This window comes from Vulpes lagopus, chromosome 1 (assembly GCF_018345385.1).
Source record: "Vulpes lagopus strain Blue_001 chromosome 1, ASM1834538v1, whole genome shotgun sequence".
Taxonomy (NCBI): Eukaryota; Metazoa; Chordata; class Mammalia; order Carnivora; family Canidae; genus Vulpes; species Vulpes lagopus.
Genome location: NC_054824.1, coordinates 72,841,006 through 72,867,782, shown reverse-complemented (window position 1 = coordinate 72,867,782; position 26,777 = coordinate 72,841,006). Strand labels below are relative to the sequence as shown.

The 26,777-nt window shown below is 38.7% G+C and overlaps 2 protein-coding genes across 2 annotated transcripts in view; one reads left to right on the top strand and one right to left on the bottom strand.

Annotated features, from left to right (window-relative positions):
* The window catches only part of MED23 (mediator complex subunit 23), a 45,013-nt gene extending 35,692 nt beyond the window's left edge, over positions 1–9,321 (top strand). The window contains 6 exon segments of the mRNA XM_041756542.1: positions 322–487; positions 1,465–1,537; positions 2,966–3,180; positions 4,554–4,674; positions 5,637–5,768; positions 8,002–9,321. Coding sequence (XP_041612476.1) covers positions 322–487; positions 1,465–1,537; positions 2,966–3,180; positions 4,554–4,674; positions 5,637–5,768; positions 8,002–8,169 — 875 coding nt within the window. The 3' untranslated portion in view covers positions 8,170–9,321.
* A 1,950-nt stretch (positions 9,322–11,271) lies between these two features.
* Positions 11,272–23,918, bottom strand: ARG1 (arginase 1). Its single transcript, XM_041756557.1, has 8 exons — positions 23,448–23,918; positions 19,226–19,298; positions 17,481–17,655; positions 14,958–15,117; positions 13,249–13,343; positions 12,806–12,910; positions 12,000–12,136; positions 11,272–11,766 (listed from the first exon to the last, which is right to left on the bottom strand). Exons 1-8 carry the CDS (start codon positions 23,502–23,504, stop codon positions 11,600–11,602), a joined length of 969 nt encoding a protein of 322 aa, XP_041612491.1. The 5' UTR covers positions 23,505–23,918; the 3' UTR covers positions 11,272–11,599.
* Positions 23,919–26,777: the final 2,859 nt, after the last annotated feature.

Genomic DNA, 26,777 nt, shown 5'->3' with positions numbered 1-26,777 from the left:
AAGCCTGGGGATACTCTGGTTGCATCTCTAGCTATCATGTCACAGTTTCAAAAGCACATCTGTTTAAGAGTAACCATTATACTTTGTGGTTAATCCTATGGTTGCTCTCAGTACATTTCAGTTAATGTCAAACTTAATGTGTATTTGGTTCGTATCATTTGCCTCTTACTTTTTCTGTTCTTCACTTCTTGGGGGCTCACAATCAGATAAGTTGATAATAAAATGAGATACTTACATGTGAAACACTTTGAGAACTGTACAGCACTATAAATTTGAGCCATTCATCTCAACATAAACAGTTATTGCTTTAACCATCTGCACCAATGGCTGGCAAATCTCCTGGTCCATTCCCAAACTGTGACTGGAGATTCAATGAGTTTCCCAACCCAGCTGCCCATGCACTACATGTTACCTGTGTGGAGCTCATGGCCTTGGCTGTTTCAGGCGAAGATGTTGGAAACGCTCTTCTAAATGTTGTCCTGAAAAGGTGTGTATCCTGTTTCATGCAATAAGAGTCATTGCTTATTTGTAAAGAGAATGGTATTTTATTTGAAAGTGTTAGACAAACCTGTTGTCCCAAGGCTGATGCACATGGGATGGTAACTGTCTTGTGTTCCCAGATTTTATCTTTGTAATATAGATGTAATGGAGTGAGTCTTGGACGGGGTCAGAAAACCTGGGTTTGTTCCCACCTCTTTTTTTTTTTTTTTTTTTTTTTAATTTTTATTTATTTATGATAGTCACAGAGAAGAGAGAGAGGCAGAGACACAGGCGGAGGAAGAAGCAGGCTCCATGCACCGGGAGCCCGATGTGGGATTCGATCCCGGGTCTCCAGGATCGCGCCCTGGGCCAAAGGCAGGCGCCAAACCGCTGCGCCACCCAGGGATCCCACCTCTACTCTTTAGTAGCTGTTTGACATTTAAGTTAGGAATAATGTTAACATCTCACTGAAGATAGTCTTGGGCAGCCCCAGTGGCTCAGCCTTCAGCCCAGGGTGTGATCCTGGAGACCCGGGATCAAGTCCCACGTCAGGCTCCCTGCATGGAGCCTGCTTCTCCCTCTGCCTGTGTCTCTGCCACCCCTCCCCACCCCCACCCCCACCCCCATCTCTCTCTCTCTCTCTCTCTCTCTCATGAGTAAATAAATAAAATCTTTAAAAAAGAAAAAAGATAGTCTTCAAAGATTCCTTTCTTGAAGATCAACATTAAGTAGGGGATGATGATTGGAGAAGTATAAATATGTGGAAATTGTCTTTCATCCCAGCAGCCATCGTTAAAGGAGACAACTAAGAAAAGCCTTATTTAGCTTTTGGGTATATTAAATTTTTCCTCAATAAAAATCCATTGTACTTTTATTGGAGTAGGTTAGTTGTTAACCCTGAATTGTATGTGTTCTCAAAATAAGATCCATTATCAAACATATTTTTATAATTTCACATTTTTATTATTTTCTCTTCACTTATAGTCAGCCATTAGTACCAAGAGAGAATATTACAGCATGGATGAATGCAATTGGACTGATCATCACTGCACTACCAGTGAGTTAATATCTATGATTTGTACGTAGTAATGGAATGCAGTTGTTCTTTGTCTCCACAAGAATAAGATACATTTAAGATGCCCTAAAAATAAATAAATAAGATGCCCTGCATAAGGATATCACACAATTAAGGAAGTGTTTCATATTTTTAAAATTTCTGTATTCTTACTGCTTCAGAAACCTACAGTGACTGTTTTGTCTTTTGCTTCAGATCTAAAAATCTGCCTGAGCTATGGGTCCCTGCATCCTTTGGTCCCACTTTGTCTATCCAGCCTTACTTTTACATTAAAATCTAATCTAGGGGATCCCTGGGTGGCTCAGAGGTTTAGCACCTGCCTTTGGCCCAGGGCATGATCCTGCAGTCCCAGGATCAAGTCCCATGTCAGGCTCCCTGCATGGTGCCTGCTTCTCCCTCTGCCTGTATCTCTGCCTCTCTCTCTCTCTCTTTCTCTCTCTCTGTCTATCATGTATAAATAAAATCTTTTATAAAAAAATGTTAAAATCTCATCTACTTTTGACCACTTAACATGTTAATCTATGTAGAGCCTTTGTGCAAATAATACTTGTTAAGGTATCTTTTAAGTACTTCTAATGTGTTGCAGCATGAGACATTATATAGAACCTCTCTTCCTTTCGGTGGCTTCTCGAAAGCCTATTCATTCTTTGCCAGCTTAGGTCCTGCTTCTTCAGTGAACCTTTCCTTGACTGTCCCTCATGTGAGGTCTCCCTTCTGTGACACACAGTTGTCTGTTGTGGGATCTTTCAGTGTCAATAACATTGTCTAATCCTGTGTTCTCCAGACGTGTTTGATTATTCACCTCTCTGAATCAATTGTTTTTTTCCTTGCACACCTCCTAATATTTATATATAAATATATATATTGACTTCTGAGTTATATATAGCTACTAGTGTTGTCTATATAACAGGTATTGGTAAGAGCAATTTACTGTATAGTAAATATCAGATACTAAATGAACTGGACAGAGCCTTTTTTTTTTTTTTTTAAGATTTTATTTATTTATTCATGAGAGATAGAGAGGCAGAGACACAGGAAGAGGGAGAAGCAGGCTCCATGCAGGGAGCCCGATGTGGGACTCGATCCTGGGTCTCCAGGATCAGGCCCTGGGCCAAAGGCAAACACTCAACCACTGAGCCACCCAGGCATCCCTGGACAGAGCCTTCTAACTCAGACACTTATCCCCAGGTTCTTACTGATTAATTTGACTTACTATGAAGCCACACACTTTTGCCTTCAAAATCTCCATTGCACAAAACACAAGCTAGATAAGTTAAAAAAAAAAAAAAAAAAAAAAACTTTAAAGAATGAGAAAGTGCCATTATTTTAGATTTTGGAGTGGATATTGGAAATGGGGTGGAATACTGGATAAGTGATAATTTTTCATGAGGCTTTCCTGTGATTTTAAAGGAGCCATATTGGATTGTCCTGCATGATCGAATTGTGAGTGTTATCAGCAGTCCCAGCTTGACATCCGAGTCAGAGTGGGTTGGCTATCCATTCCGCCTCTTTGATTTCACTGCTTGTCATCAGTCCTACTCCGAGATGAGCTGCAGCTATACATTAGCTCTTGCACATGCTGTGTGGCACCATTCTAGCATTGGGCAACTTTCTCTCATTCCCAAGTAGGTATTATGATTTCTTAAATAAACTTTGCTTTTTTTTATTTTGTGTTTTTTAATCTCATTTACACATGAGGTGTGTGTCTCATTCAACAGACTAACTTGCAAAGTGAGTTTTAATTAGAGTTTCTAGATAATGAAAAAGCTCCTTTATTTCAGAATTGTTTGAAAAAATTAATTTGTGCAAGAAATAATCTGCTATCTAATTTTCTATTACAGTTTCAAGAGGTTTAGTCAAGTGCATGCTTTTTCCAGAATATATCCCAAAAGCTGCATTTTTTTAATAATAAATTTATTTTTATTGGTGTTCAGTTTGCCAACATACAGAATAACACCCAGTGCTCATCCCGTCAAGTGCCCCCTCAGTGCCCATCACCCATTCACCCCCACCCCCCGCCCTCCTCCCCTTCCACCACCCCTAGTTCGTTTCCCAGAGTTAGGAGTCTTCATGTTCTGTCTCCCTTTCTGATATTTCCTACCCATTTCTTATCCCTTCCCTTCTATTCCCTTTCACTATTATTTATATTCCCCAAATGAATGAGACCATATAATGTTTGTCCTTCTCCGATTGACTTATTTAACTCAGCATAATACCCTCCAGTTCCATCCACGTTGAAGCAAATGGTGGGTATTTGTCATTTCTAATGGCTGAGTAATAATTCCATTGTATACATAAACCATATCGTCTTTATCCATTCATCTTTCGATGGACACGGAGGGCCAAAAGCTGCATTTTGAACTGAATAACTCATATTAGCCTATTTTCTGATTATTTTTCTTGACTATAAAATTGGCATAATTAGATTCAGATTTCTTGAGGATGGCATTTATATTAGATTGGTTATTTTCTTTTTATTTCAAATACAGTTTTTTACTGCTATTCAAAAGTAGAGCATTCCTAAGAAACCTTCCATAAGCCAAAATGACATAGAGTGAAGTGTGTCCCCCTTTCTGAAAGTTCATGTTACGCCAATACACTTTTACAGAAAACCTACATTAGTACCTATTTTTGCTACCCAAAAGAAAACCAAAGACAATTTTTGCTTTTACCAAAAAGCTATTGTTTTAATAATGTAGGTCTTTTGTAAAAGTAAAGTGGCTTGACACAAGTTTTCAGGAAAACACGAGTTTTCAGGTAGGGGATACTGTAATTCATTCGGTAATTTTACTGCTGAGAATGACCCCTAAATCTGAAGTAATTTATTTTGATAATCAAATAAGAATAATAGCCAATGAGAGTATGAGATTTTAGAAAAAGAAACTTTACAAAAAGTAACAAATTTTACAAATACGTGGGTAGGCCATATCAGCAAGTTCAAACAATTCCGCTGATTTGAAGTCACAAGAAATTTGTATTTTTAATCTTCAAATTTTAGGTTTCTCACTGAAGTCCTTCTTCCTGTAGTGAAGACTGAATTCCAGTTGCTTTATGTGTACCATCTTGTGGGACCATTTTTACAAAGATTTCAGCAAGAGAGAACTCGGTGTATGATAGAGGTAAACTGTAATATGAGTTTTCTGTGATAAAATCTATCAGTGTTTCTTTTTCAGTGTTTTCCAAAATATATATTCTAACCATTAGTAATGAAATTAGTTTAGTAGGATTTAAGAACAATTTTAGAGCATTTAGTGTACCCATAACTTAGTATGCCTATAACAAGCTTGATGTGGGATGTATTGAATTAGAAATGCAGGGGAAATGCTCATTTTCAAAGTTAAACAGAAAGTTAAGGATGGAGAAGTACATTTGAGAGTCTGCACTATAGGACAGAGGAATTAATTAAAATCATGGGAATGGATGAAGTCAGTCACCTCTAACAAGAATATAGAGAAAAGAAAATGAGATAAGTAGAACCTTAAAGTATGAGCCACCAAATGGAACTAAGGAGGTACAACCTAAAGTATCTCTGAGGCCGCAATTATCTCAGACATTAAGAAATAGTTTCTAGAAAGAAGATTATCTATCTCTTTATTTTAAGCAACATTACTGAAATATGAAGAGAAATTGCATTTAAGCCCTAGTAAGGGGCATTTTGTAGCACTTTGGATTCCTTTGTAAATGAAGACCATATCAGGGCACCTGGATGGCTTAATCAGTTAAGCATCCAACTCTTGATTTTGGCTCAGGTCATGATCTAAGGGTGGTGGGATTGAGCTTTACTTCGGGCTCCCTGCTCAGTGGGGAGTCTACTTGAGATTCTTTCCCTCTGCCCTTCCCCCCATTCATGTGCATGCTCTCACACACATATAACTCTCTGTCAAAGAAATAAATAAATCTTTAAAAAGATGCATACCATATCATATATCCCATGCACATAGAGGTTTGTATGATCAGTGACAATTCTTCAACAAATGTGCTATCTTTCTGTGTTAGTCTTGTAATGGAGTCCAGCTGCATCATTCTAAATTATTGAACCATTTTTGCCCACTTAAATAATTTTATATTATTTGTTAAATAGATTGGCGTGGCATTTTATGACATGTTACTGAATGTAGACCAGTGTAGCACCCACTTAAATTACATGGATCCCATCTGTGACTTCCTATATCATATGAAGTATATGTTTACTGGTGACAGCGTAAAAGAACAAGTAAGTTATCTTTTAATGATGTTTACTTTAGAAAACTTGAATATATGTTGATATACTTTTGTTTGAGTATTTTTGTTATGTTTTTTCTTTTAAGGGGAAAAGGTTAATATTATCAGACCTTTTTAAGGCTATGAGCACAATGTTCTACATATGTAATTCCACTAATAGTGAATACATGTTATAATTTCTCATACTTTTCCCCTTGATATTTGCAACAGGACATCTGGAAAAGACCTAGGTAGTTGATAAATAGTAGTCTCATTAGGAAGAAACAATACAGAATGGCTACTTTTTAAAGACCAGAGAGGTGCTGTGTAATGAGTGAAGGAGATTCTACTTTTCCTCACAGTGACTGGGGAATGCACTATAAGGACATTGGACAGATTGCAGCATGACTTGAAGACTGAAGCCAGGAAGATCAAGGGAATAATTCATAAAGGGTATTTGAAGGAACTGGAGGTACTTAGATTGAATTTTCAAAGTCCTAGGGAATTGTTCGTGTTCTCATTATTTGGAAGGTTGCCATTCAGAATAGGCATTAGATTTGTTCTGTGTCACTTCAAAAGGCATATAAACTCCAGTAAAGTTAAAGGGAGGCACATTCTGCTCAGCATGTAAAGAGCCAGTTCCTAGTAAAGTGATCTGAAAATGGAAAGGATGTCCTTGAATCATAACTGAGTTTCCTATCTATAGGAAACAGAAGCTTGGCTCTTTCAGAGGGAAGAGGTAGGACAGGTAGGTGAAATGACCTCCCCTCCATAGCTTAACGTTAATTTTTTCTCTGGTAGGAAAGGAAGGTAAACTGATATTTAAACATATGAATCCTAGTCTACTGGATTCTTGACTTGGAGCTAGGGACATGGGGTGGGGAGGATATTGACTCCCTTATTGCCTCAGCAAGATTGTCACAGTTGAGTGGGAACCAATACAGAAATGTTTTATTTAGCATATCTTTTATATCTGGACCTGAGAAACTTTGACACAGGGAATACAGAAAAGAAAAATTATTGGGCAATCTCTTCTGGTAAGGTCAAAGAACATTTGAATAAAGCTAAGAAAACCATGGAACTGCTTGATGTTTTTTATTTCTTTAAGATATTTTAAGTAAAAGTAGAACTAATATTTTGTTTGAATTCCAAGTATAAATCAAAACCAAAACATTAATTTATAGATAAATGTTACAGATATAAGTTATTCAAATAACTTCAAAGTTTAATCATGCTTCTGTGATGATGGCATTTGATGATGTGGTGAACTGGGGGCCTGGGTGGTATAGTTGGTTAAGTGTCTGACTCTTGGTTTCAGCTCAGGTTGTGATCTTGCAGTCATGAGATGGAGCCCTGTGTCAGGCTCCGTGCTCAACTCGTAGTCTGCTTGAGATTCTTCCTCTCCCTCTGCCCCTCCCACTTATACTTGCTCGCTCTCTCTCACAAGTAAATAAATAAATAAATATCTTTTTTTTTTTTTTTAAGAGAGATTTATTTATTTATTCATGAGAGACACAGAGAGAGGCAGAGACATAGGCAGAGGGAGAAGCAGGCTCCATGCAGGGAGCCCGATGTGGGACTCGATCCTCGGATCTCGGGATCACGACCTGAGCCAAAAGGCAGATGCTCAATTGCTGAGCCATGCAGGCATCCCTAAATAGATAAATTTTAAAAATATATATTTGAAAAAGAAAAGGATGGTGAGCTGGTTGGATGCATAAAATTTCTAGTGTAGGGGATCCCTGGGTGGCGCAGCGGTTTTGCGCCTGCCTTTGGCCCAGGGCACGATCCTGGAGACCCGGGATCGAGTCCCACGTCAGGCTCCTGGTGCATGGAGCCTGCTTCTCCCTCTGCCTGTGTCTCTGCCTCTCTCTCTGTGTGTGACTATCATAAATAAATTTAAAAAAAAATTTTTTTTAAATTTTCTAGCATAAGCTATATTAACTTTTGACAGTGGGATGACTGGCTGGCTAGGTAAGTGAATATGTTTTTGTAAGTTGATACATATATAGACTATATGTACATACTCATATGCACATACATAATGTGTATGAGGGAGAACACAATTTTTTTCCTCATGTAAGAGAAAAATGATTTTATTTGCTTTTGTTAAAACATAAAACACATAAAGAAACTTCTCATCCACTCCCTAGTTTATTGCCTCCATATGTGTATAAAGCACTTTTTTAAGGGTGGGAAGTTGAAGTTCTCTGGTTAAAATACTTTTTAATGTGTTTATTTCTTAGGTAGAGAAGATTATTTGTAATTTAAAACCAGCTTTAAAACTTCGTCTTCGATTCATCACACACATTAGCAAGATGGAACCACCTGCAGTGCCTCCACAAGCCATAAATAGTGGGTCTCCAGCTCCTCAGTCTAATCAGGTGCCAGTGTCACTACCAGTAACTCAGTGAAGTCCTCTCATGTACAGTGTTGACAATGGAAATACATTTGTCTTTGAAAATGGACTCTATTAAATCTGAACATAATCAGGCTACATAGTGGTGTAGTAGAAGCAGTGATGTTCAGATTGTCTTATTTTGATTCAAATGATGAATCTACTGATACTTTGTGACTCCCACCTCTCTATCTATATTTTTGTCTCTAAGAGATCAAGTAAGCTACGTGTTGGCCATATCTATAACTATTAGTGCTACCTAGGAATACGGAGGGGATCTATGGTCAAATGAGTTTCATTAGATACTTCCAGTCTTTCTTATTCTAGCCACTGGTTTTATTTTTAATTTTTATTGTTAATGACTGCAGTGTTCAAATATATTGGAAAAGAGTTCTCAAATGATTTTATACATAAGTCTCTTTTGGTGTATGTTTGGGATAAGAGATTTTTTTTGTCAAGTGAAGGCCTCTAGATTTCATTGCATCTCAGGAGCAAACACAGTTGCATATTCTTTTAAAAATGGCCTAAAATTTTTACCATAGGTTTCCAAATAAATGGGTTAATGGTTCTATCAACGTAGATTGGCAAGTTAGTTGCGTTTGCTGTGGACTTGAACTTACTGTATGAAATGAGTTGGAAGCCATCTAAAAAAATAACATAGAGGGACACCTGGGGGGCTCAGTGGTTGAGCATCTGCCTTTGGTTCAGGGTGTGACTGTGGAGTCCCAGGATTGAGTCCCACCTCAGGCTCTCTGCGTGGAGCCTGCTTCTCCCTCTGCCTATGTCTCTGCCTCTCTCTCTTTCTGTCTCTCATGAATAAATAAATAAAATCTTTAAAAAATAAATAACATAGAAATGCATACACTTAATAAAATCATGCTTAAATGGTGATTTTCCGATCTCTGTTTTTAAAAATAAATTAATTGCTTTCCAAGTTTGACACTTTGACCTGGCCTATGATGCGATTCTTTAAATTTTTATTAAAAAATCTTAAAATTTTTAAGTATTTGTATTTTTAAATATAGCATACTTTTTGGTTCTTTAGGGCTTATCAGATTTTGAAAGACAAACTGTTAATTTGGGGAGAGGGAGAATGGCAGTAAGATTGTAAAAGAATTGAAAAATAATCAGTAAAATCTGTTGGATAAATAAACGGTTTGATTATTTATTCAGTCTGAACACGTGTCTGCTGTGTTCCAGGCAGTATGCTGACTGGGTTACAACAGAGAACTGGGCTGTTTCTATGGGTTGTGCACTATAGTTGGTGACTGACATTGGCCTAGGAATTAAGGGTTACTGCTTTTTGTTGTTTTTTTTTTTTTTTAAGAATCAGAGAAGTTTGACAAACCATACTTCAGATCTTTATTTCCAAATACATTCCTCTTAGGCCTTTATATTCCTTGTGGTTCATATTTTTCTGATCATTAAATCTTTATTTGCCATGTAAGTCCAGCTTAAAATTTCTTTAATGTATAAATAATTTTTCTAGGTTAATAATATCCTTAAAATTCTCCAGAAATTTTAAGCTAGAAATGAATTCAAGTATTGCTTTTAACATAGTTTCAGTATGTTCTCACTGTCTTGAAGAATATGTCTTGAGATCATAGAATGGAAATAATTGTGACCCTGATATTATACCCACAATAAAGGAAGTGAAAATCAGTGTCACTTTCTTAAGGACAAATACATTCCAGTTAATTTATTAAAAATTCCATTTTTTCCTCTCCAACTAAAAATCACAGGGATGTGATTTTCCTGAAATAGGCTTTTGAAAGAATTGTTAATCAGGCATTAGAAGAAGATAGATTTATTTGGTTTTAGAATGCACCTGAGGGCAAAATAATGCCTGTATATTCATTGTATCCTAAAAGTTTTTCTTTCTGAAAGTTAAGAGTAATTTTAGAGTGGCTGTGTCCAACAGGACTTTCTACAGTGGTAGAAATATTCTCTATCTGTGCTGTCCAATACAGAGTCAGAAGCTACATGTGCCTACTGAGCACTTGAAATGCAGAACTGAATTTTATTAAGCTTTAATCTTTTAAATGACCCTATGTGCCTACAGTATTGAACATTATACTTTAAGATCCATCACAATTGCTCTTATCTGAAAGTAATTCAGTAAAATACTTTTCATACAGAGCCTGTAGTGTCGACCGGTCTAAAATTCTAGGTTGCATGTGAAAAATCAGGTGATAGAGGCTCTTTAACACATAGCTATTACAGCAATAAAAATCCTTTCATGGGATGGACTTCATTACAGATCCACTCAAGTTCTATAGAAGTTGAGGAAGAAGGGGAAGAGTTCGCTTCCCTGGTTTTGATTATACACCTGACCCTTGAACCATGCAAGGGTAGGAAATTTACAACCTTTGACTCCCCAAAAGCTTAACTACTGATGGCCTATTAATGACTGAAAGCCTTACTGATAACATTAGCAGCCATTCAACACATATTTTATATGTTATATGCATTATATACTATATTCTTACAGTAAAGCTAGAGAAAAAATGTTACTAAGAAAATCCTAAGAAAGAGAACATATATTTTATGTTGCTGTGCTGTATCAAAAAAAAAAAAAAATCTTTCTGTAAGTGGGCGCATGCAATTCAAACCCTTGTTGTTCAAGGATCAATTGTAGTTTACTCTTATTTATTTTATTCCACTTTCCTCACTATATGCCTGAGCCAAGATGAGTGTTTGGGTTGTTTGAGGATTTCAGCTAATGAGACATACTATAATTTCAGTGGGTGAAGTTGAGGGTGGGGGGAGTGTTTAGAAGCCACAGATAATTCTATGTGAAATTCCCATCTGAATTAGAAGATCTTAGAAACAGCAGTTTGATTTCTTTTTCTACCTCCAAAAAGGCTACCAGAATAGCAGCCTTGCTTAAAATATAAATCAATATCATGTCTGAGGTTTAGACAAAGCAAAATGTGATCATTTAACATTAATGAACTTAGAAATTCACGAGGCCTAACCATTACCCATTTTACAATTGAAGAAACCAGAGCCAGAGTTTCATCTCAGCAGTCCTACAATTTTGGGGGTGATGATGATTTCACTGTGGCTGTTTAAACCCTTAGTAAATCTATGTGTTTAGAAACATACAGACATAATAGAACCTTAATATAAAGAGTTTATTATAAAAATCATATCTTTTGAACAACCTGGGAATATGGTCTCTTTTCAGGTGGGGTATCTTTATCTCCTGATATCAAGAGTCCCACCCTATGTGTCTTTTTAATTACACAAAAGTTAGGATTTCCAGGTCTTGAATTTTACACCAAGAGGGAATTGGTAGCTCATATTAATTATACTAATACTTTACAAGGCAGAACATTTTTCAGAAAGACCAAATCTTTGGGAGGATAACTGTAAGCTTAAGTAAATTATTAGATTAGCTAATTATGACATTAGCTATGAGATTTTTACAGATGTTTCCACATTTACTTAGGTGGGTTAAGGTAGTCAATAGGCTTATGATTACCCTCCCGAGCAACTCCGAAGCAAGCCAGGGTTATTGCTACTGCTGTGTTCACTGTTCGAGTTATTTCTTCTGGTGTCTTCCCCAGAGATGGGTTCACTTCCATTATATCTAATCCTGAGAGTAGCCCTGTAACAACAATTGAAAATAATGTAATTTGTTAGACAATTGACATGTTTAATTCAGTACCCTGCCTTGAAATATTATCTAGGAGTATAAACAGGTGGTGATTGCCTCATGTGATCGGCATTCTGGAAGTGTCCAGGAGGACTTGATTTTCAGATTGGGGGAGGGGAGGAAGGTATAGTTATATACTGGCTATGTTTATACTTGCTTCTCTATTCATCCCAATTTTCACCTACCTGTTTTGTAAATTTCTTCTGTAATGTAGAGACCTTCTCTGTAAGACAGACCTCCCGTGACTGGTGTGCCCGTAGCTGGTGTGAAGGATGGGTCCAATCCATCAACATCAAAGCTCAGATGAATTGGTCTTTTTTTTCTTTTAAGAGGTAGGAAAGAAATTCCATTTAAAGTTGGTGGTTTAAATGGAATATTACTCAGCCATTAGAAACGACAAATACCCACCATTTGCTTCGACATGGATGGAACTGGAGGGTATGATGCTGAGTGAAATAAGTCAATCGGAGAAGGACAAACATTATATGGTCTCATTCATTTGGGGAATATAAAAAATAGTGAAAGGGAATAAAGGGGAAAGGAGGAAAAATGAGTGGGAATTATCAGAAAGGGAGATAACATGAGAGACTCCTAACTCTGGGAAATGAACTAGGGGTGGTGGAAGGGGAGGTGGGGGTGGGGTGGGGGTGACTGAGTGACAGGCACTGAGGGGGGCACTTGATGGAATGAGCACTGGGTGTTATTCTATATGTTGGCAAATTGAAAAATAAAAAATAAATTAAAAAAAACTGAAAAACAAAACCATAAGAACTACAGTTAGCAAGATTCAAAATAAAATTAAGTAACTTCAAAAAAACAAGTTGGTGGTTTAATATACAGTACATAAATATAGTTCTTACCTTGCTTTATAAAAAGTAACAATCCGGTGAAGTTCCATATTTTACATGAGGGCTTTATTAATAATTTACATTGATTAGCATCAGTAGGAAATCCTTTTAATATTTACATTACACCCACACAAGCATCATACCTTCCTAGTAGATAGCTGAGTGCTTCTTCCATCACCTTGCCAATTCCCAGTTTATCCACTTCAGTCATTGAAAAATATTTAATACCCAGAGTTTTCAAAATGTAGCTATGAAAGAGGAGATAGTAAGATAATCCTACAATTAATAAAGAGTATAACTCTATGCCCTCATTTCCTTTCCCATTCTTTTAAAGAAAAGATCATTGTGGTAAGATTCACAAAATATTTAAATTCTATGAACTATATGTATATATAAATGTATTTTTAACAACAGGTCAATTAATGTAAAAAATCACCTGATTTACATACATAAATATTTACATGGGTATATAGATATTGATATATATACCTGGTGCTTATACTCATTTTTTTCTCATAGCTTTGACCAGCATGCCTAGCATGCAAAAGAGAAAATGAAGATAATTCACATCAAGGAATAAACTTACTGTTCCCCAGGGTCCACATCTCTTAGGCCAATATACACAATATCTTTGGCAGATAGGCAAGGAGTCACCCAGGAGAATCCTGGTACATCGGGTATCTAAAATTGCAGTATTTCCATTTGGTTAATACATGTGATTCTTGAGCAAATCTTAGATTTAAAGTTAAGTTGCACATATATTTAGAACATAAATTTCAAGGCAATCATTAAAAGAAGATACAAAATTGAGAAGACACTGCCTACCTCTGCTTGTGGTACTCTATAGATGACATGTATAGAGCTACCTTCAGCCTGTGGCTCAGACCTGACCTGAATCATTTGTCAGCATTTGCCTGCTCTGTGCCCCCATTCCACTGGGCCCTGCTTTTCCAAAACTGCTATAAAGAACTCAATGTGCTTTTATAATTTTTCATAGCTTCTTCTTTATTTCTCTTCTCAGTAAGGACTTAATTCCAAGGATGGTTTAGAGTGACTAGGGGGAATTTTGAAGTAGACCTTTGGTTGCTCTCCAAATGTTCCTAGAGCCAAGAGTGGCTATTGCCATGTGCTAACTACACTGCAAGTTTATAAACCTTGGTCATCAGTTCAGAAAGTGTTACTTCAGGGATGCCTGGGTGGCTCAGTGGTTTAGAGCCTGCCTTCAGCCCAGGGCATGATCCTGGAGTCCCGGGATCAAGTCCCACATTGGGCTCCCTGCATGGAGCCTGCTTCTCCCTCTGCTTGTCTCTGCCCCCCCCCCCCCATGAATAAATAAATAATCTTAAAAAAAAATTGGGGCAGCCCTGGTGGCACAGCGGTTTAGTGCCACCTGCAGCCCGGGGTGTGATCCTGGAGACCCGGGATCGAGTCCCACGTCGGGCTCCCTGCATGGAGCCTGCTTCTACCTCTGTGTCTCTGCCTCTCTCTATCTCTCTCTGTGTCTCTATGAATAAGTAAATAAAATCTTTTTTAAAAAAAAGTGTTACCTCTGAGCATTTAACAAGGGGATTTGAATCCCCAAGTATTATTGTAAAGACCCATATTCTACAGCTACATCAGTAAAAATTGTTTTATTGATATGCTACAGAATGTCAATGAATATGAACCACAATGTTAAATCTTAATCTGGAATGTCATCTCACATCTTTTAGAAAAATTTCTAAGGAGCAAGGAGTTCTTCCTCTTATGTAGATACAAACTTCTCATAGTAAAGATGTTAAATAATAAACCATTGTAATTCACATTTTAAAACTCCATTTTTTTAAAAAAATAAAATTAAAAAAATAAACTCCATTTTTGAAAAAGATCCCATGATGTGGAGGAGACGATTGGTAAGAATGAGAGCCTGTGTGGCAGGCAGCAGAAAGAGGTAGGTTATAGGAGACCAGTTCTGGCCCTTGCCTTGCTATGTGCTTGACATGTATCTTGAGCAAGTTAACTTCTGAATCTCTACTGACTTGCTTATAAAGGATTACTCTCTGCCCTACACACTAAAAAGTGTAGTTTAAGAATCAAAAGGAAAGATAGATGTAAAGTCAGTTTGCAAACTGTCATGTAAGGTAGAGGCACAGAGCCTCACTACCTTCATGCACCAACCCTTAAGCTTATTGGCTGCTGAGAAAATGGTTTGAGATTACACCAAAAATAAGATGGCATAGGGTTCTTCCCTTGTAACTCCTGAACCTCTGCTAAAGAGCTGATTCTTTCCTAATAGAATACCAACCAGCCTTTTACCTTTCCTTTTAGTTCCTTCAGGAGGAAAGACACAGGTTGTCCGTGCAAGTTCCCACTTGTGGTTGTCAGTGGAGTGTTGATATCAGTGTGAGCATCCACCCAAATGACACAGAGATCTGGGTGGACCCTGGCATGGCCAGAGATGCTTCCAATAGCCATGCTTTAGAGGAAAAAAAGTTTGTGTGAACATCAGGTTTGCAATATTATTACATCCATCATATTATGAACTCAGTGCTCTCACTTGGTTTTCCTTTAAGTCAAAATGGCTGATATTTCTGATAGGTTTTTAATTGGAGATGCCAATTAAGCTATTACAACAGTAGAAAAGCACAGCTTATGCTTAATTACTAATAAGTTTGCATCAATGGCCTTACTAAATGTGATTTTAGGGGGAAAACCGCCTTCTAATAAAATTGCAAATTATTGTTTTAACCAAAAATTAAATCTGTATAAACACAGTAGCCACACAAGAAATTCCTTAGCATGAGACACTATTTAATTCTCAAGACTAAATCAGACTCATTTTCTGTACGCTCATCTCTCTTGGTAAATATTTCATTCTCTCAAATGAGTTACCACAGAGCTCATTTTTCTTAAAATCCAATTATTTTACAATTAGGGAGCATCACTCAGAAATCCCTGCATCCACTTCAGCCAACATACCCTGGGTGCTCACTTGCTGTTCAACGCTCAGGTGCTCTGCTTGAACTTTCTACCTGTCATACATTTAAAGACCTTCTCTTGGGGATCCCTGGGTGGCTCAACAGTTTGGCGCCTGCCTTTGGCCCAGGGCATGATCCTGGAGTACCAGGACCGAGTCCCGTGTCGGGCTCCCAGCATGGAGCCTGCTTCTCCCTCTGCCTGTATCTTTGCCTCTCTCTCTCTCTCTCTCTCTATGTCTATCATGAATGAATAAATAAATCTTTTAAAAAATATGGGATCCCTGGGTGGCACAGCGGTTTGGCGCCTGCCTTTGGCCCAGGGCGCAATCCTGGAGACCCAGGATCGAATCCCACTTCGGGCTCCTGGTGCATGGAGCCTGCTTTTCCCTCTGCCTATGTCTCTGCCTCTCTCTCTCTGTGACTGTTGTAAATGAATAAAAAAATAAAATAAAATAAATAAAATAAAAATAAAAATAAATAAAGACCTGCTCTTAGCCAGGTCCAGAACTTTCAAAATTCAGCTCAAACACTCCAAGCTCCAGAAAATTTTCCAGAATGGAAGAGCTATGTGGTATTTTACACAAAATTTCAAAGATTAGGATTTGTCATACAGCGCCCATGTTCTCCCACCTGCAGATGATCAAATATCATTCAGAGAATTGTGGAACTTATAGATTCTCAAAGTGATGGTACTCTGCCTTGAAGTTTAGTTCTTGATTATCCAGCTTGATATTTGTTTTCCCTTCATATTTTTTGTCTTGGGGCTATTTGCCACTCAAAATTTTCCACTTAAGATTTTTCCACTTAAAATAGAAAGTGAGCCCCAGTTTCTCAACTGCAGTTTCATCATCCATGCAGGGAGCCCAACGTGGACTCGATCCCGGGTCTCCAGGATCATGCCCCGGGCTGCAGGCGGCACTAAACCGCTGAGCTGTTTCTGAGCTGCCCCAGAAGCCCTCCTAATGTTCTGCTTTAGAGGAAAACAGGGAGCTGAAGTGATTGACTCTTGCATCAAGAGCCATTGTCATGCTTGTGCTTTTTGATCTGATCAGACTTCTGATAATGTATTCAGGGGCCTTGAGAGTAGACATCAAAAAGGCTCATGCACAAAAATGGTCTTTACCACATTATTTATAATCATGAAAATTTGAAAATTACCTGAATATGTGGCAATATGGACATGTATAGTGATTTAACACCTTGATGAAAAACTACACAACAGGAATTGTATATTGTATATATGTATACATACGAAAAATATGTATATTGTATATATCATGAAGTAACGGAAATTTATACTTTAGATTAAGAACAAAGTATAGGATAACATTTTGTTTAACATTGTTAAACAAAATCAGGTACAAGGAAAACAGTACGGCAGGAAGGAAATATGCCAAATTTGCAATTTCACTTGAAATGGTGGTTAGGAAACTGCAATTACTACTCTTTTATTTATGTGTTTGTGTGTGCATTTCAGAAGTTTGAAATTATTACTTTTATAACGGGAGACATACTTGTAAAGGTTGACTTAAATGAGGTATTCCTGTTATCAGGAATCAAGTGCAATAAGATGGCTATGAACTTCCTCATGCTTATTTATTTAGGAATGTGAGTTTGTACTGAATATTTTACTGAAATCCACTCATGTTGTATATTTTCTGCTGTAATAAAGATAGTGCAAGACTTCAAATAGAGCTAAGTCTCTATTTCCAGAAGAAACTAATAACCAAAACAATTTAAAAAGTCAGAAAATTAGGTACAGAGTATTGATCAGTGCTTTCCCATTCATATTTTCTCTCTTCTTACGGTTTTGGTTATGCCATTTGTGCCAGATTTCGCAGAGAGAATCATTAAACAAGACCTGTGGTCTCCACCCAGCACCAGGCTAGTCCTTCCGTTCTTCTTGACTTCTGCCACCACACCAGCCAGCTGCTCATTCGCCTTGCCCACAGACCTTGGATTCTTCACAATTTGAAAGGGAGGATCACTAGGGACATCAACAAAGGGCACGTCCCCATAATCTTTCACATCACAGTCTATAATTAAGACCAAAAGTTTCAGGTTACTACACAAAGATTGCAAAACAGTCCATGTAAGAGGATTCCAAATTCACAAAACAGTGTACTTTTATAAGTAGAAGCAAAGAAAATACCTGGAAGGACTGTAAAAGTTGCAAAGGTAGAAACCATGTCCGCTTTTGCCTGACATCATCATCTCAGCTGTAAACTGGGCTCTTGGTAAATACTTCTGGAATCAATCCAGTGAGGCTGGACACCAAAGCCTAAGAGCACTAATCTTCTGGTTTGGGCTTAATGAGTGGCCTCACTGTCTTTATCTCTATGTGGCCTTCTCTGCTTATATGCTTTCTACTCTTCTCCAGTAAGCATGTTTTTCTATTTGTAATAAAGAAATCATTTTTTTAAAGAAGAAAATACACCAGTATTTTCTAAATTTTCTGACTACAATTAACAATTCTTGGTTTCAATCCAATCTGCCACCTGCTGAAGCAGTTCAGCTCCCTCCACTGTGCACTGCACCTATCTCATGGTAGTATTGTCAGAATTCAGTAAGAGTGTGATTAGCAACGAGCATCACACGTCAGAGAGCTCAGGAAATAAAGGCTTAACTATTATACCTTTTTAATAAGGAGAAATCGCAGGTAACTTGAAGTTCCTAAGGACCTGGGTGGACTTCCTAGAAGGCCTTGCATTAGGAGGCTTCAAGATACAGACCTCATGTAAAACTGTGACATGAGATCAGTTGAGTGCTCTGAACTAAGTAGTCATTGTATATTGTATTTATTATATATTTGTGCATATCCATGATTCAGGGACACCTTTAAGTGATTTAACCTGATATAAAATCTGACCAAGTTATGCTTGTTAACTGAGAGACAGTCCAGTCCATTTCTACAACCCTTCTGTTCTCTATCCCCCCTCCTTTTGTCAGCTTCATGACATAATTCTTACTTACTAAAATTCATTTAAGTGTACAGGTCAGCAAGTTTTAGAAATATCTACAGTCTTGTAACTGCCACCATAATCAAGATTAGAACACTTTCATTACGCCCCCCCCCCCAAATTCCCTAATGCCCCTTTGCGGTCATTCCCTGCGCCCACACCAAGGCAACTGCTGATGAGCTTTCTGCTGCTATGCTTCTGTCTTTTCTAGAATTTCATGTAAAAACAATCATGCAGTAGGTAGTCTTTTGTGCCTGGTCTCTTCCGCTTAGCATGTTGTCTTTGGGGTTCATCCATGTTTTTGCCTGTGTCAGTGGTCTGTTCCTTTTTACTGTTGGTTACTGTTCCATAGTCTGGATGTACCACTTGTCATGGATCCCTTCACCAGCTGATAGGTATGTTGTTGTTTCCGTTCTTTTGGCTATTATAAATAATGCTGCTAGAAGCATTCAAGTACAAGTCTTTGTATAGATATGTTTTCACTTTTCTTGGGTAAATACCTAAGAGTAGATTTTCTGGGCCAAAAGGCAAATGTATATTTATTTAAGAAACTTCCAAACTGGGCAGCCCCAATGTCCAAAGGCAGAGGCTCAACCGCTGAGCCACCCAGGCATCCCATCTGGTCATCTTTCAATGGAAAAATTACCTTGTTCTTTAAGTTTCTCCAGCAGGCCAGCCTTCCTCAGTGCTGTGGGGCCTTTTTCCACCCCTCCTCGTGGCTGAATGATTAAAAGAAATAAAATAATTCAGACGTGATCAGATGTCCACAATAGAAAAATTCTTCATTCTTTAACCAAGTGAATAGTAACTATCATTTTTTGAGTTCCTACAGAGCCAGGAATTTTTTTTAATAATAAATTTATTTTTTTATTGGTGTTCAATTTGCCAACATACAGAATAACACCCAGTGCTCATCCCATCAAGTGCCCCCCTTAGTGCCCATCACCCATTCACCCCCACCCCCCGCCCTCCTCCCTTTCCACCACCCCTAGTTCGTTTCCCAGAGTTAAGAGTCTTCATGTTCTGTCTCCCTTCCTGATATTTCCTACCCATTTCTTCTCCCTTCCTTCTATTCCCTTTCACTATTATTTATATTCCCCAAATGAATGAGACCATATAATGTTTGTCCTTCTCCGATTGACTTATTTCACTCAGCATAATACCCTCCAGTTCCATCCATGTTGAAGCAAATGGTGGGTATTTGTCGTTTCTAATGGCTGAGTAATATTTCATTGTATATATAGACCACATCTTCTTTGTGTGGTTTTCGATGGACACCAAGGCAGAGCCAGGAATTTATACCATCTCCTTGAAGCATCCCAAAAAGGCAGATTGAGTTAGTCCTATGCCAAATATGAGGATCTAGAATCAGAAAGGTTATATAATTTTCCTGTAGACACACAGCTAACAAGCAGAAGAGCCTTTGTTCATAACAGGTTCTTTGGATTCCAGAACCTGCATCTCCTCTTCCCATGACAGACACCACACTGTCAACATGGTGAACATGTATTTTGTGCAAAACCACTCTGATAGAGATACAATCACTAAAAAGAGAGGACTTCCGTTTTTGAGGAACTCATAAGCTAATAGGGAATTTGTATACTTAACCCCAATTACAGTACTTTGGAGATATGCTTCAGTGTAGACACAAGATATCATAGTAACAAAAACAGGATGCTCCTGATTCTGCTGGGGACAGAGCGTGTCAAGCAAGGCTGCATGGAGTAGATGTCATTTCAGCTGAGTCTTGCAACATGAGCAGGTTTTCAGGAAAACAGATTGAGTGGTAGAGCAACTTGGCTAACCCCAGAATGACTTGGATAGAAGCCTAAGAAAAAAGAGCCTGGCATGAGAGAGCCCTACGTGCAGGTCCTCACAGCAGTGAGTTAGCTGAGTTAGCAAGCTCCCGGGAAGGAAACAGGCAACAGAAATGCATCATCACCTGGGACCTGAATCCAAGATCAACCCAGTATTTCAGGTTTTGACCTGCTTAAGCACGACTAACAAGAATTCTCCCCTTGCTGTTTTTATGTCAGAAGTGAGCACACTTCCTCCTTGCAATAAATCCTCTCTAACTTCCTGGCAGAATAGAAATCTGAAGAAACAGTTCTTTTATGTACCTCTCTGATTCTAATTTCCAACTAGGCTTGTACACACAGAAAGTTATTTTGCATTACCCAACGACAAGATGCACCAAAAGACACATGTGTCTGTCCCTAGGGTTGGAGCTGTGGCCCCAAACGAAGCAAATATTTCTACCTAATTCCAATTACAGATGACTTGCCCTGGCTGCCAGTCCAATCCTGGATGTCAGATTCCCATTCTTGGCAACAAGCACCCACCACCCCTCCGCCTGACACATTCTGCTGTCTTCCTTCATTCCCTTCTTGCATGACCGCCCCACACACCGCCTTCATTGAGCAGATATAACTGCCCCTTCTTTAAACCTCAATCCAGGGACCCCTGGGTGGCTCAGTGGTTTGAGTGTCTGCCTTTGGCTCAGGGTGTGATCCTGGAGTCCCAGGATCCAGTCCCACATCGGGCTCCCTACATGGAGGCTGCTTCTCCCTCTGCCCATGTCTCTGCCTCTGTGTATGTGTGTCTTTCATGAATAAATAAATTAAATCTTTAAATAAAAAAGAAAAGAAACCCTCAATCCAGTGCTGCTTGGCTCAAATTTTGCCTTTCATTTTGTGTTTGTTTGCTTGGTCTTTCCTCCATTATTAGATTATAGCCCAGGGTTCTTTCAGCTTGTCCCCAAGCTGATACGTGGTGTAGTGCTTAGTAGATGCTCAAAAACTGTCACCTTGAGAAAACTCCCTGGACAATTCCCTTTTCCTTCCAAGCTTTAAAGAAGTCTCAGAAACCTCTTAGTTGACACTATATTTGCTCTAACACCATGGTTAAATTTCCCAGAGTGATACTTTCCATGATTCTTTTTTAGTTGTTTGATTCTAACTGCTTCTCACGATTGCTTTCTTCTTATTTCTTGGTTTATCTGCTCACTTTGGGAATCACCTCTTTAGCTCTACTGACTTTGAGGCTGGGCCCCAAGCCCTAACTGGTCACAAGTGTCAAGTCTGCTGTGGATCCATAGGCATCAACACAAGTCAGGTACATAGTCTTTGGGATTATATGATCCTGTCTGGAATCACACAGTCAAGGCTAGTAATTTAGCAAATTACTAAACGTCTCTGAGCCTTAGTGAACAGTATATTAAGTATAATACTTATCTCATTTTTTGCCATCAACTCTACCCCACTGCTCACTGCCTTGCAAGGGAATGAGACAGGATGAAGTCTTCTTAGACTCAACCTTCTAGTCATCTACCCTTAATCTTCTCCTTTGTCTATTTGCAAACTTCTATTGCCTTTCAGTGAGGAGAGATGCTAATATGCTGGCCACTATTTTCCTCCTATGCTATGACTTGGTGTAGAAACATCTCTCTCTGAGTCCTTACTATCAGGAGACAATGAGCTTCATTCTCATGGGGCCAAATTTTAATAGGGGAAGAGCTGTAGCAGTAAAGAAAAAAAGTACTAAGAAAAGAAAATGCATCAGGCTGTATTTCAAAAATACTATCCCTTCAAAAGGCTATTATTCTCATAGCATTGAATCTGCTGAGATCCAAGGGCCAGAGTATGTTCAGGCTGTTGTCTGTCGGCTTCTGCCTCCTCTCCCTCAAATTTTTTGTTTTCCCTCCCGCCTTTTCTTCCTTTTGTTCAGTTATTTTAATTCTGTCCTCATCAAAGCCCATCCCAAGAATAAGGGAGTATATTGTGGGTTTTGCGATTAACGCGAGCGCTAGAAGAAACACTTCTATGTCAGCAAAATGTCCCCGTGTTCTGGGAGAGAACTTTGAAGGACGACGGGGGAAGTGCAGCAGTGTTTACTGACAGTCCAGATGCAGTTCGGGTCTCTACCCTCGACCTCTCCCAATCTGTTTTGCAATACAACTCCAGAGTGTCAAGCATGAGATCAAAGAAACGCTGCCCAGGTGGGCAAAGAGAATGTCGAAAATGAAGCCCTGTTTGAAACGACCACCATACCAACCCTAGGAGATCCAACTCACACTTTGTCTTGTTGGCTTGTGTTTTTGTTCTTGGTTTTCCCTGCTTTAAGCACAGACACACGCTGACATCTGAGGTCTATAATCACACCGTCTTTGCCAGGACGAGTGTGTTTGGGCAGAAGAAAAGACATTGCAAAGGGCAATGTTGCTGGCGTGTATTGGCTATCTGGGAATTTCATAAATGCATTAGTCCTTTCATCGTTGCCAACCTCCAGTTGGATTCTCTTTTCTTTCCTTTTTCTTTTTTCTTCCCTCAAAGAGAGATACACACAGCGTTCTACCTAGCCTATGAACTAACACTTTCATAGAATCATTAAAGCCCTCAAATAATATGATTCACAAAGTTACATAAAGCAATCACACTTAGGTTTTGCAGAATAAAAGAAGTCTGAAAATTGCTACCAATCTATGAAATGTTTCTAGGCATGAATACATGACCTGACCAATGTGTTTTCATAGAATCCTCTCACCTTTACACAAGCACTCTAAAACCCAAAGCTATAATACAGAAATAGCCCATTTCCATTCAAATAAAAATACATTCTCTTGAACAATACAAAGAAAAATTTAGTAGATTCAAGTAAAATTGGCTGCAGCTGAGATTAGGAGTCCCAAGAATAACTGAGTTTGTGACCACAGTTCTCCAATGTTGCAAAATGGTTAAGAGGACTTTAAAATCCATATTTCAGGCCCGTCGTACCAGGGAACTGAACTAAAAAGACATTAACAGCTTACTAATTCTAAAGTCTGAAACTTTGTAATGAATTCATTATGCAAGGCCACACTTTTTACTCACCTGGCCCTTTGAGAAAGGCGCTCCGATGATCCCAATGGATTTTGCCGTGGAACTCATGCTCTGCTCCCTTCTCTCCACTGCACTGAGTTCTCCAGCCAGGCACCACTCTCTACAACCCTCAGTGACTGAGGACACATATTTTTTCCGTTTATAACTGGGTTGAATCTGTTTACCTTATTCTAATGAGGAAGGCTGGCTCCACCCACTGCACCAAAGAACAGTCAAGTGGAAGTCTCACAAGTTCTTCATACCAGAAACAACCATGAGTCCTTTGAGTCTAGGTCTCTAATTAAATGAGACTATTCATGACACCAGTTCACTCCCATTTTACAGTCAGCTGGATGACTTGAATCTTTTCTAACCACAGCTTCGATTTCCTAAGCATGATAATCATTTCAAATCATCATCAATTAATCATAACCACATATGTAGTGTCATGGTTCTAGCTGTGGAAATGCAGGGCAGGGCACTTAACCTCCTTTAGGCCTCTGAATCCTCCTGTGTGGAACAGGGCTGGATCTAGAGAGTTGGTCACTCGCATGCCTTCCAGCCCTGCAACCCTGAGTACAGGTTTCACACACTAGGATTAATGGTTAATCCATGAGACACGCCTCATGCAGCACCATGGTACAGTGTCAAGGGAAGCATATGATTTCCTTTTCTCCTTATTACTTAAAAAAATAATGCAGTATCTGATTAATAACCCAAAGATGTTACCATACAAATTTTGAAATATGGTGTGTGGGGGCGTGGGGGCATAACAATTCTTGGAATCATAATATAATCAAGATATAGCAATAAAAATAGCCAACATTAAGTTTTTATGTGCCAGATGTTGTTCTTATTTAATCCTATACCAATTGTACAGCAAGTCTTCCCGTTTGTTCTATCTTACTGGTAAAGAAACTGAAACTCAGGGAAGTTGCCAGATGCCATGCACGGATTATAGAGGAAAAGCCATGACTCAGTTTTAGGCTTTCTGGATCCACCTAACCAGTAGGCTCTACAGCCTTAACACAGGTGAAATGTCAGCTCTCTGTGCCTGTTAAAACTGGGTGTCCCTGGAAGTTGTTTATTGTCATGCAAAAGTATGGATTTTAAAGAAAGGCATCTGAAAAATTCCTCCAGCTTTCAAGTGACTGGCATTTAAAAAGGAAAATTCACTTAGTAGAAACTAATGTCTTTTTCCTATTGATGGAAGAGAATATGATGGAGTACTTAAATGCCATAAGGACAGGGAATTGTGTCTGCTATATTATCCCCAGGGCTGAGAACAGTGCTGGTGCGTGATCCCACTCAGTACATAGTCTTTGAATGAGTCAATGAGGAAACCAAGGACTCACAGATCCATTTTCATAGGACCATTTTCTAACTAGCCTTCCTTTTTCTCACTTGTGAATTTGTCTGTATATCCTAGATATTTACTTGTGGTATTTTTAACCTCTTAGGGTGTTCATGTTGCAAATAACTTTCCAACCTGTCAGTATTTAATCTGATAAATTTGTATATGTTATCACTCAAAATCTTTCATTTTGAAATAGAGAATTCTATATTTCCCCTTATGCTTTGTGTCTTGGCAATTTCATGTAAATCCTTCCTATTCCAATATCAAAAATATGTATTTCTATATTTTTTTCTGTTTGCTATAGAGTTTCTTTCATACCTAGTTCTACATCCATTTATGCTGTTTAAGTCCTCCAACTACATTTTTCCCCATGAAGTCCATCAGTTTCTGCTGTGCGGTCCACTGAATTTGTATCTCTCTTTTTTTTAATTTTTATTTATTTATGATAGTCACAGAGAGAGAGAGAGAGAGAGGCAGAGACACAGGCAGAGGGAGAAGCAGGCTCCATGCACCAGGAGCCCGACATGGGATTCAATCCCGGGTCTCCAGGATCGCGCCGTGGGCCAAAGGCAGGCGCTAAACCACTGCGCCACCCAGGGATCCCCACTGAATTGTATCTCCATCATGTACTAGGTTTCCCTGAAAGCATGAATCTGTCACCAAGTTCTTTTGTCTATTCCTTTGGCTTATTTCCCTGTGGCTGTACCAGGTCTGCACTGTTTTGTTATCATGGGTATATGGTACATCTAACCATTTTGGGGGCAAGAATAACATTTTTGTTCTTCTTTTTCAAAACTGATTCAGCTACTTATAGGCTTCTCTTCCCCTATGTATTTAGATTAAGTTATTAGAGTCCTAAAAAAGAATTCTGCCAGAATTTTTACTAAACTTATAGGTTAATCCATAGTGATTTGCTTTCTTTCAAATTTCATTGTCAGCATTTTTTTATACTCTAACAGCCTGAAAGTTCCTCTTATATCAAGCTGAGATTACCTTCCTATTATTTGATCCATTGATCACAACGCTTCAAACCAGGTAAAACATACTATGTCTTGAGTGTCCTGTCTTTCTTGGGTCCTCTGTTGGTTACCCTGAATATCCCAAATACTTTACTTGGCTTTTTTGTGTTACATGACTACTATTCTCCTTCAGGTTACCACCTGGTCACTCACTTCAAAATGTCTTCTGACCTTCCTCTGCCCTCCTAGTATATAGTTCCATCTACAACCAAGTGCATATATACATCTAGGCATCTAGAATCAATCTGGCCCATCAAAGACAAAACTGGTAAGGCTTGGCTTTTCCAGGCTACTGATAAAAATGTTGAATGGCACAGCACCTATGTAAGAGCTCCTTGGCACTCCACTAGAAAACTCAGCTCAGATCGACATAGCTCCATTAATTAATCATCAATCCATAGGTACAGCTGTTTACTCAGCTCACTCAGCCACTTCATCTTGTCCATAAGGGCACCAAAAGGAAGATTACTGAGTGTGTCCACAAATTCTTGCTACACTTTGCTACCTTTTGTCATACCAGTCTGACTTCCTCATCAAAGGTAATGAACTGAGCCTGACAGATACAATTCTTTTTTTTTTTTTTAATTTTTTTTATTTATTTATGATAGTCACAGAGAGAGAGAGAGAGAGAGGCAGAGACACAGGCAGAGGGAGAAGCAGGCTCCATGCACCGGGAGCCCGATGTGGGATTCGATCCCGGGTCTCCAGGATCGCGCCCTGGGCCAAAGGCAGGCGCCAAACCGCTGCGCCACCCAGGGATCCCGACAGATACAATTCTTGAAAAACAGACCAACTTCTGGTGATCGCTGCTTCCTTCTTGCTATAAACACAAACGATCTTTTCAGTCTCCAAAGTTGTCATCTCAGGACCTCTAAAGGAAGAAGACAGAAGCCCTCTTATGTATATCATCCCATCAAAGCTCTACTTTTTCCAGGCCAACTTATTTATTTATTTATTTATTTATTT

Excerpts from the sequence above, each read along its gene's own strand:
- ARG1 (XM_041756557.1), bottom strand. The coding sequence starts at position 23,504 with ATGAGTTCCACGGCAAAATCCATTGGGATCATCGGAGCGCCTTTCTCA. Across the intron at positions 12,911-13,248 it reads GATGTGGACCCTGGGGAACA|CTACATTTTGAAAACTCTGG; the intron begins GTAAGTTTATTC and ends CCTCTTTCATAG. Across the intron at positions 11,767-11,999 it reads AGAAGAAATTTACAAAACAG|GGCTACTCTCAGGATTAGAT; the intron begins GTAGGTGAAAAT and ends TTGTTGTTACAG.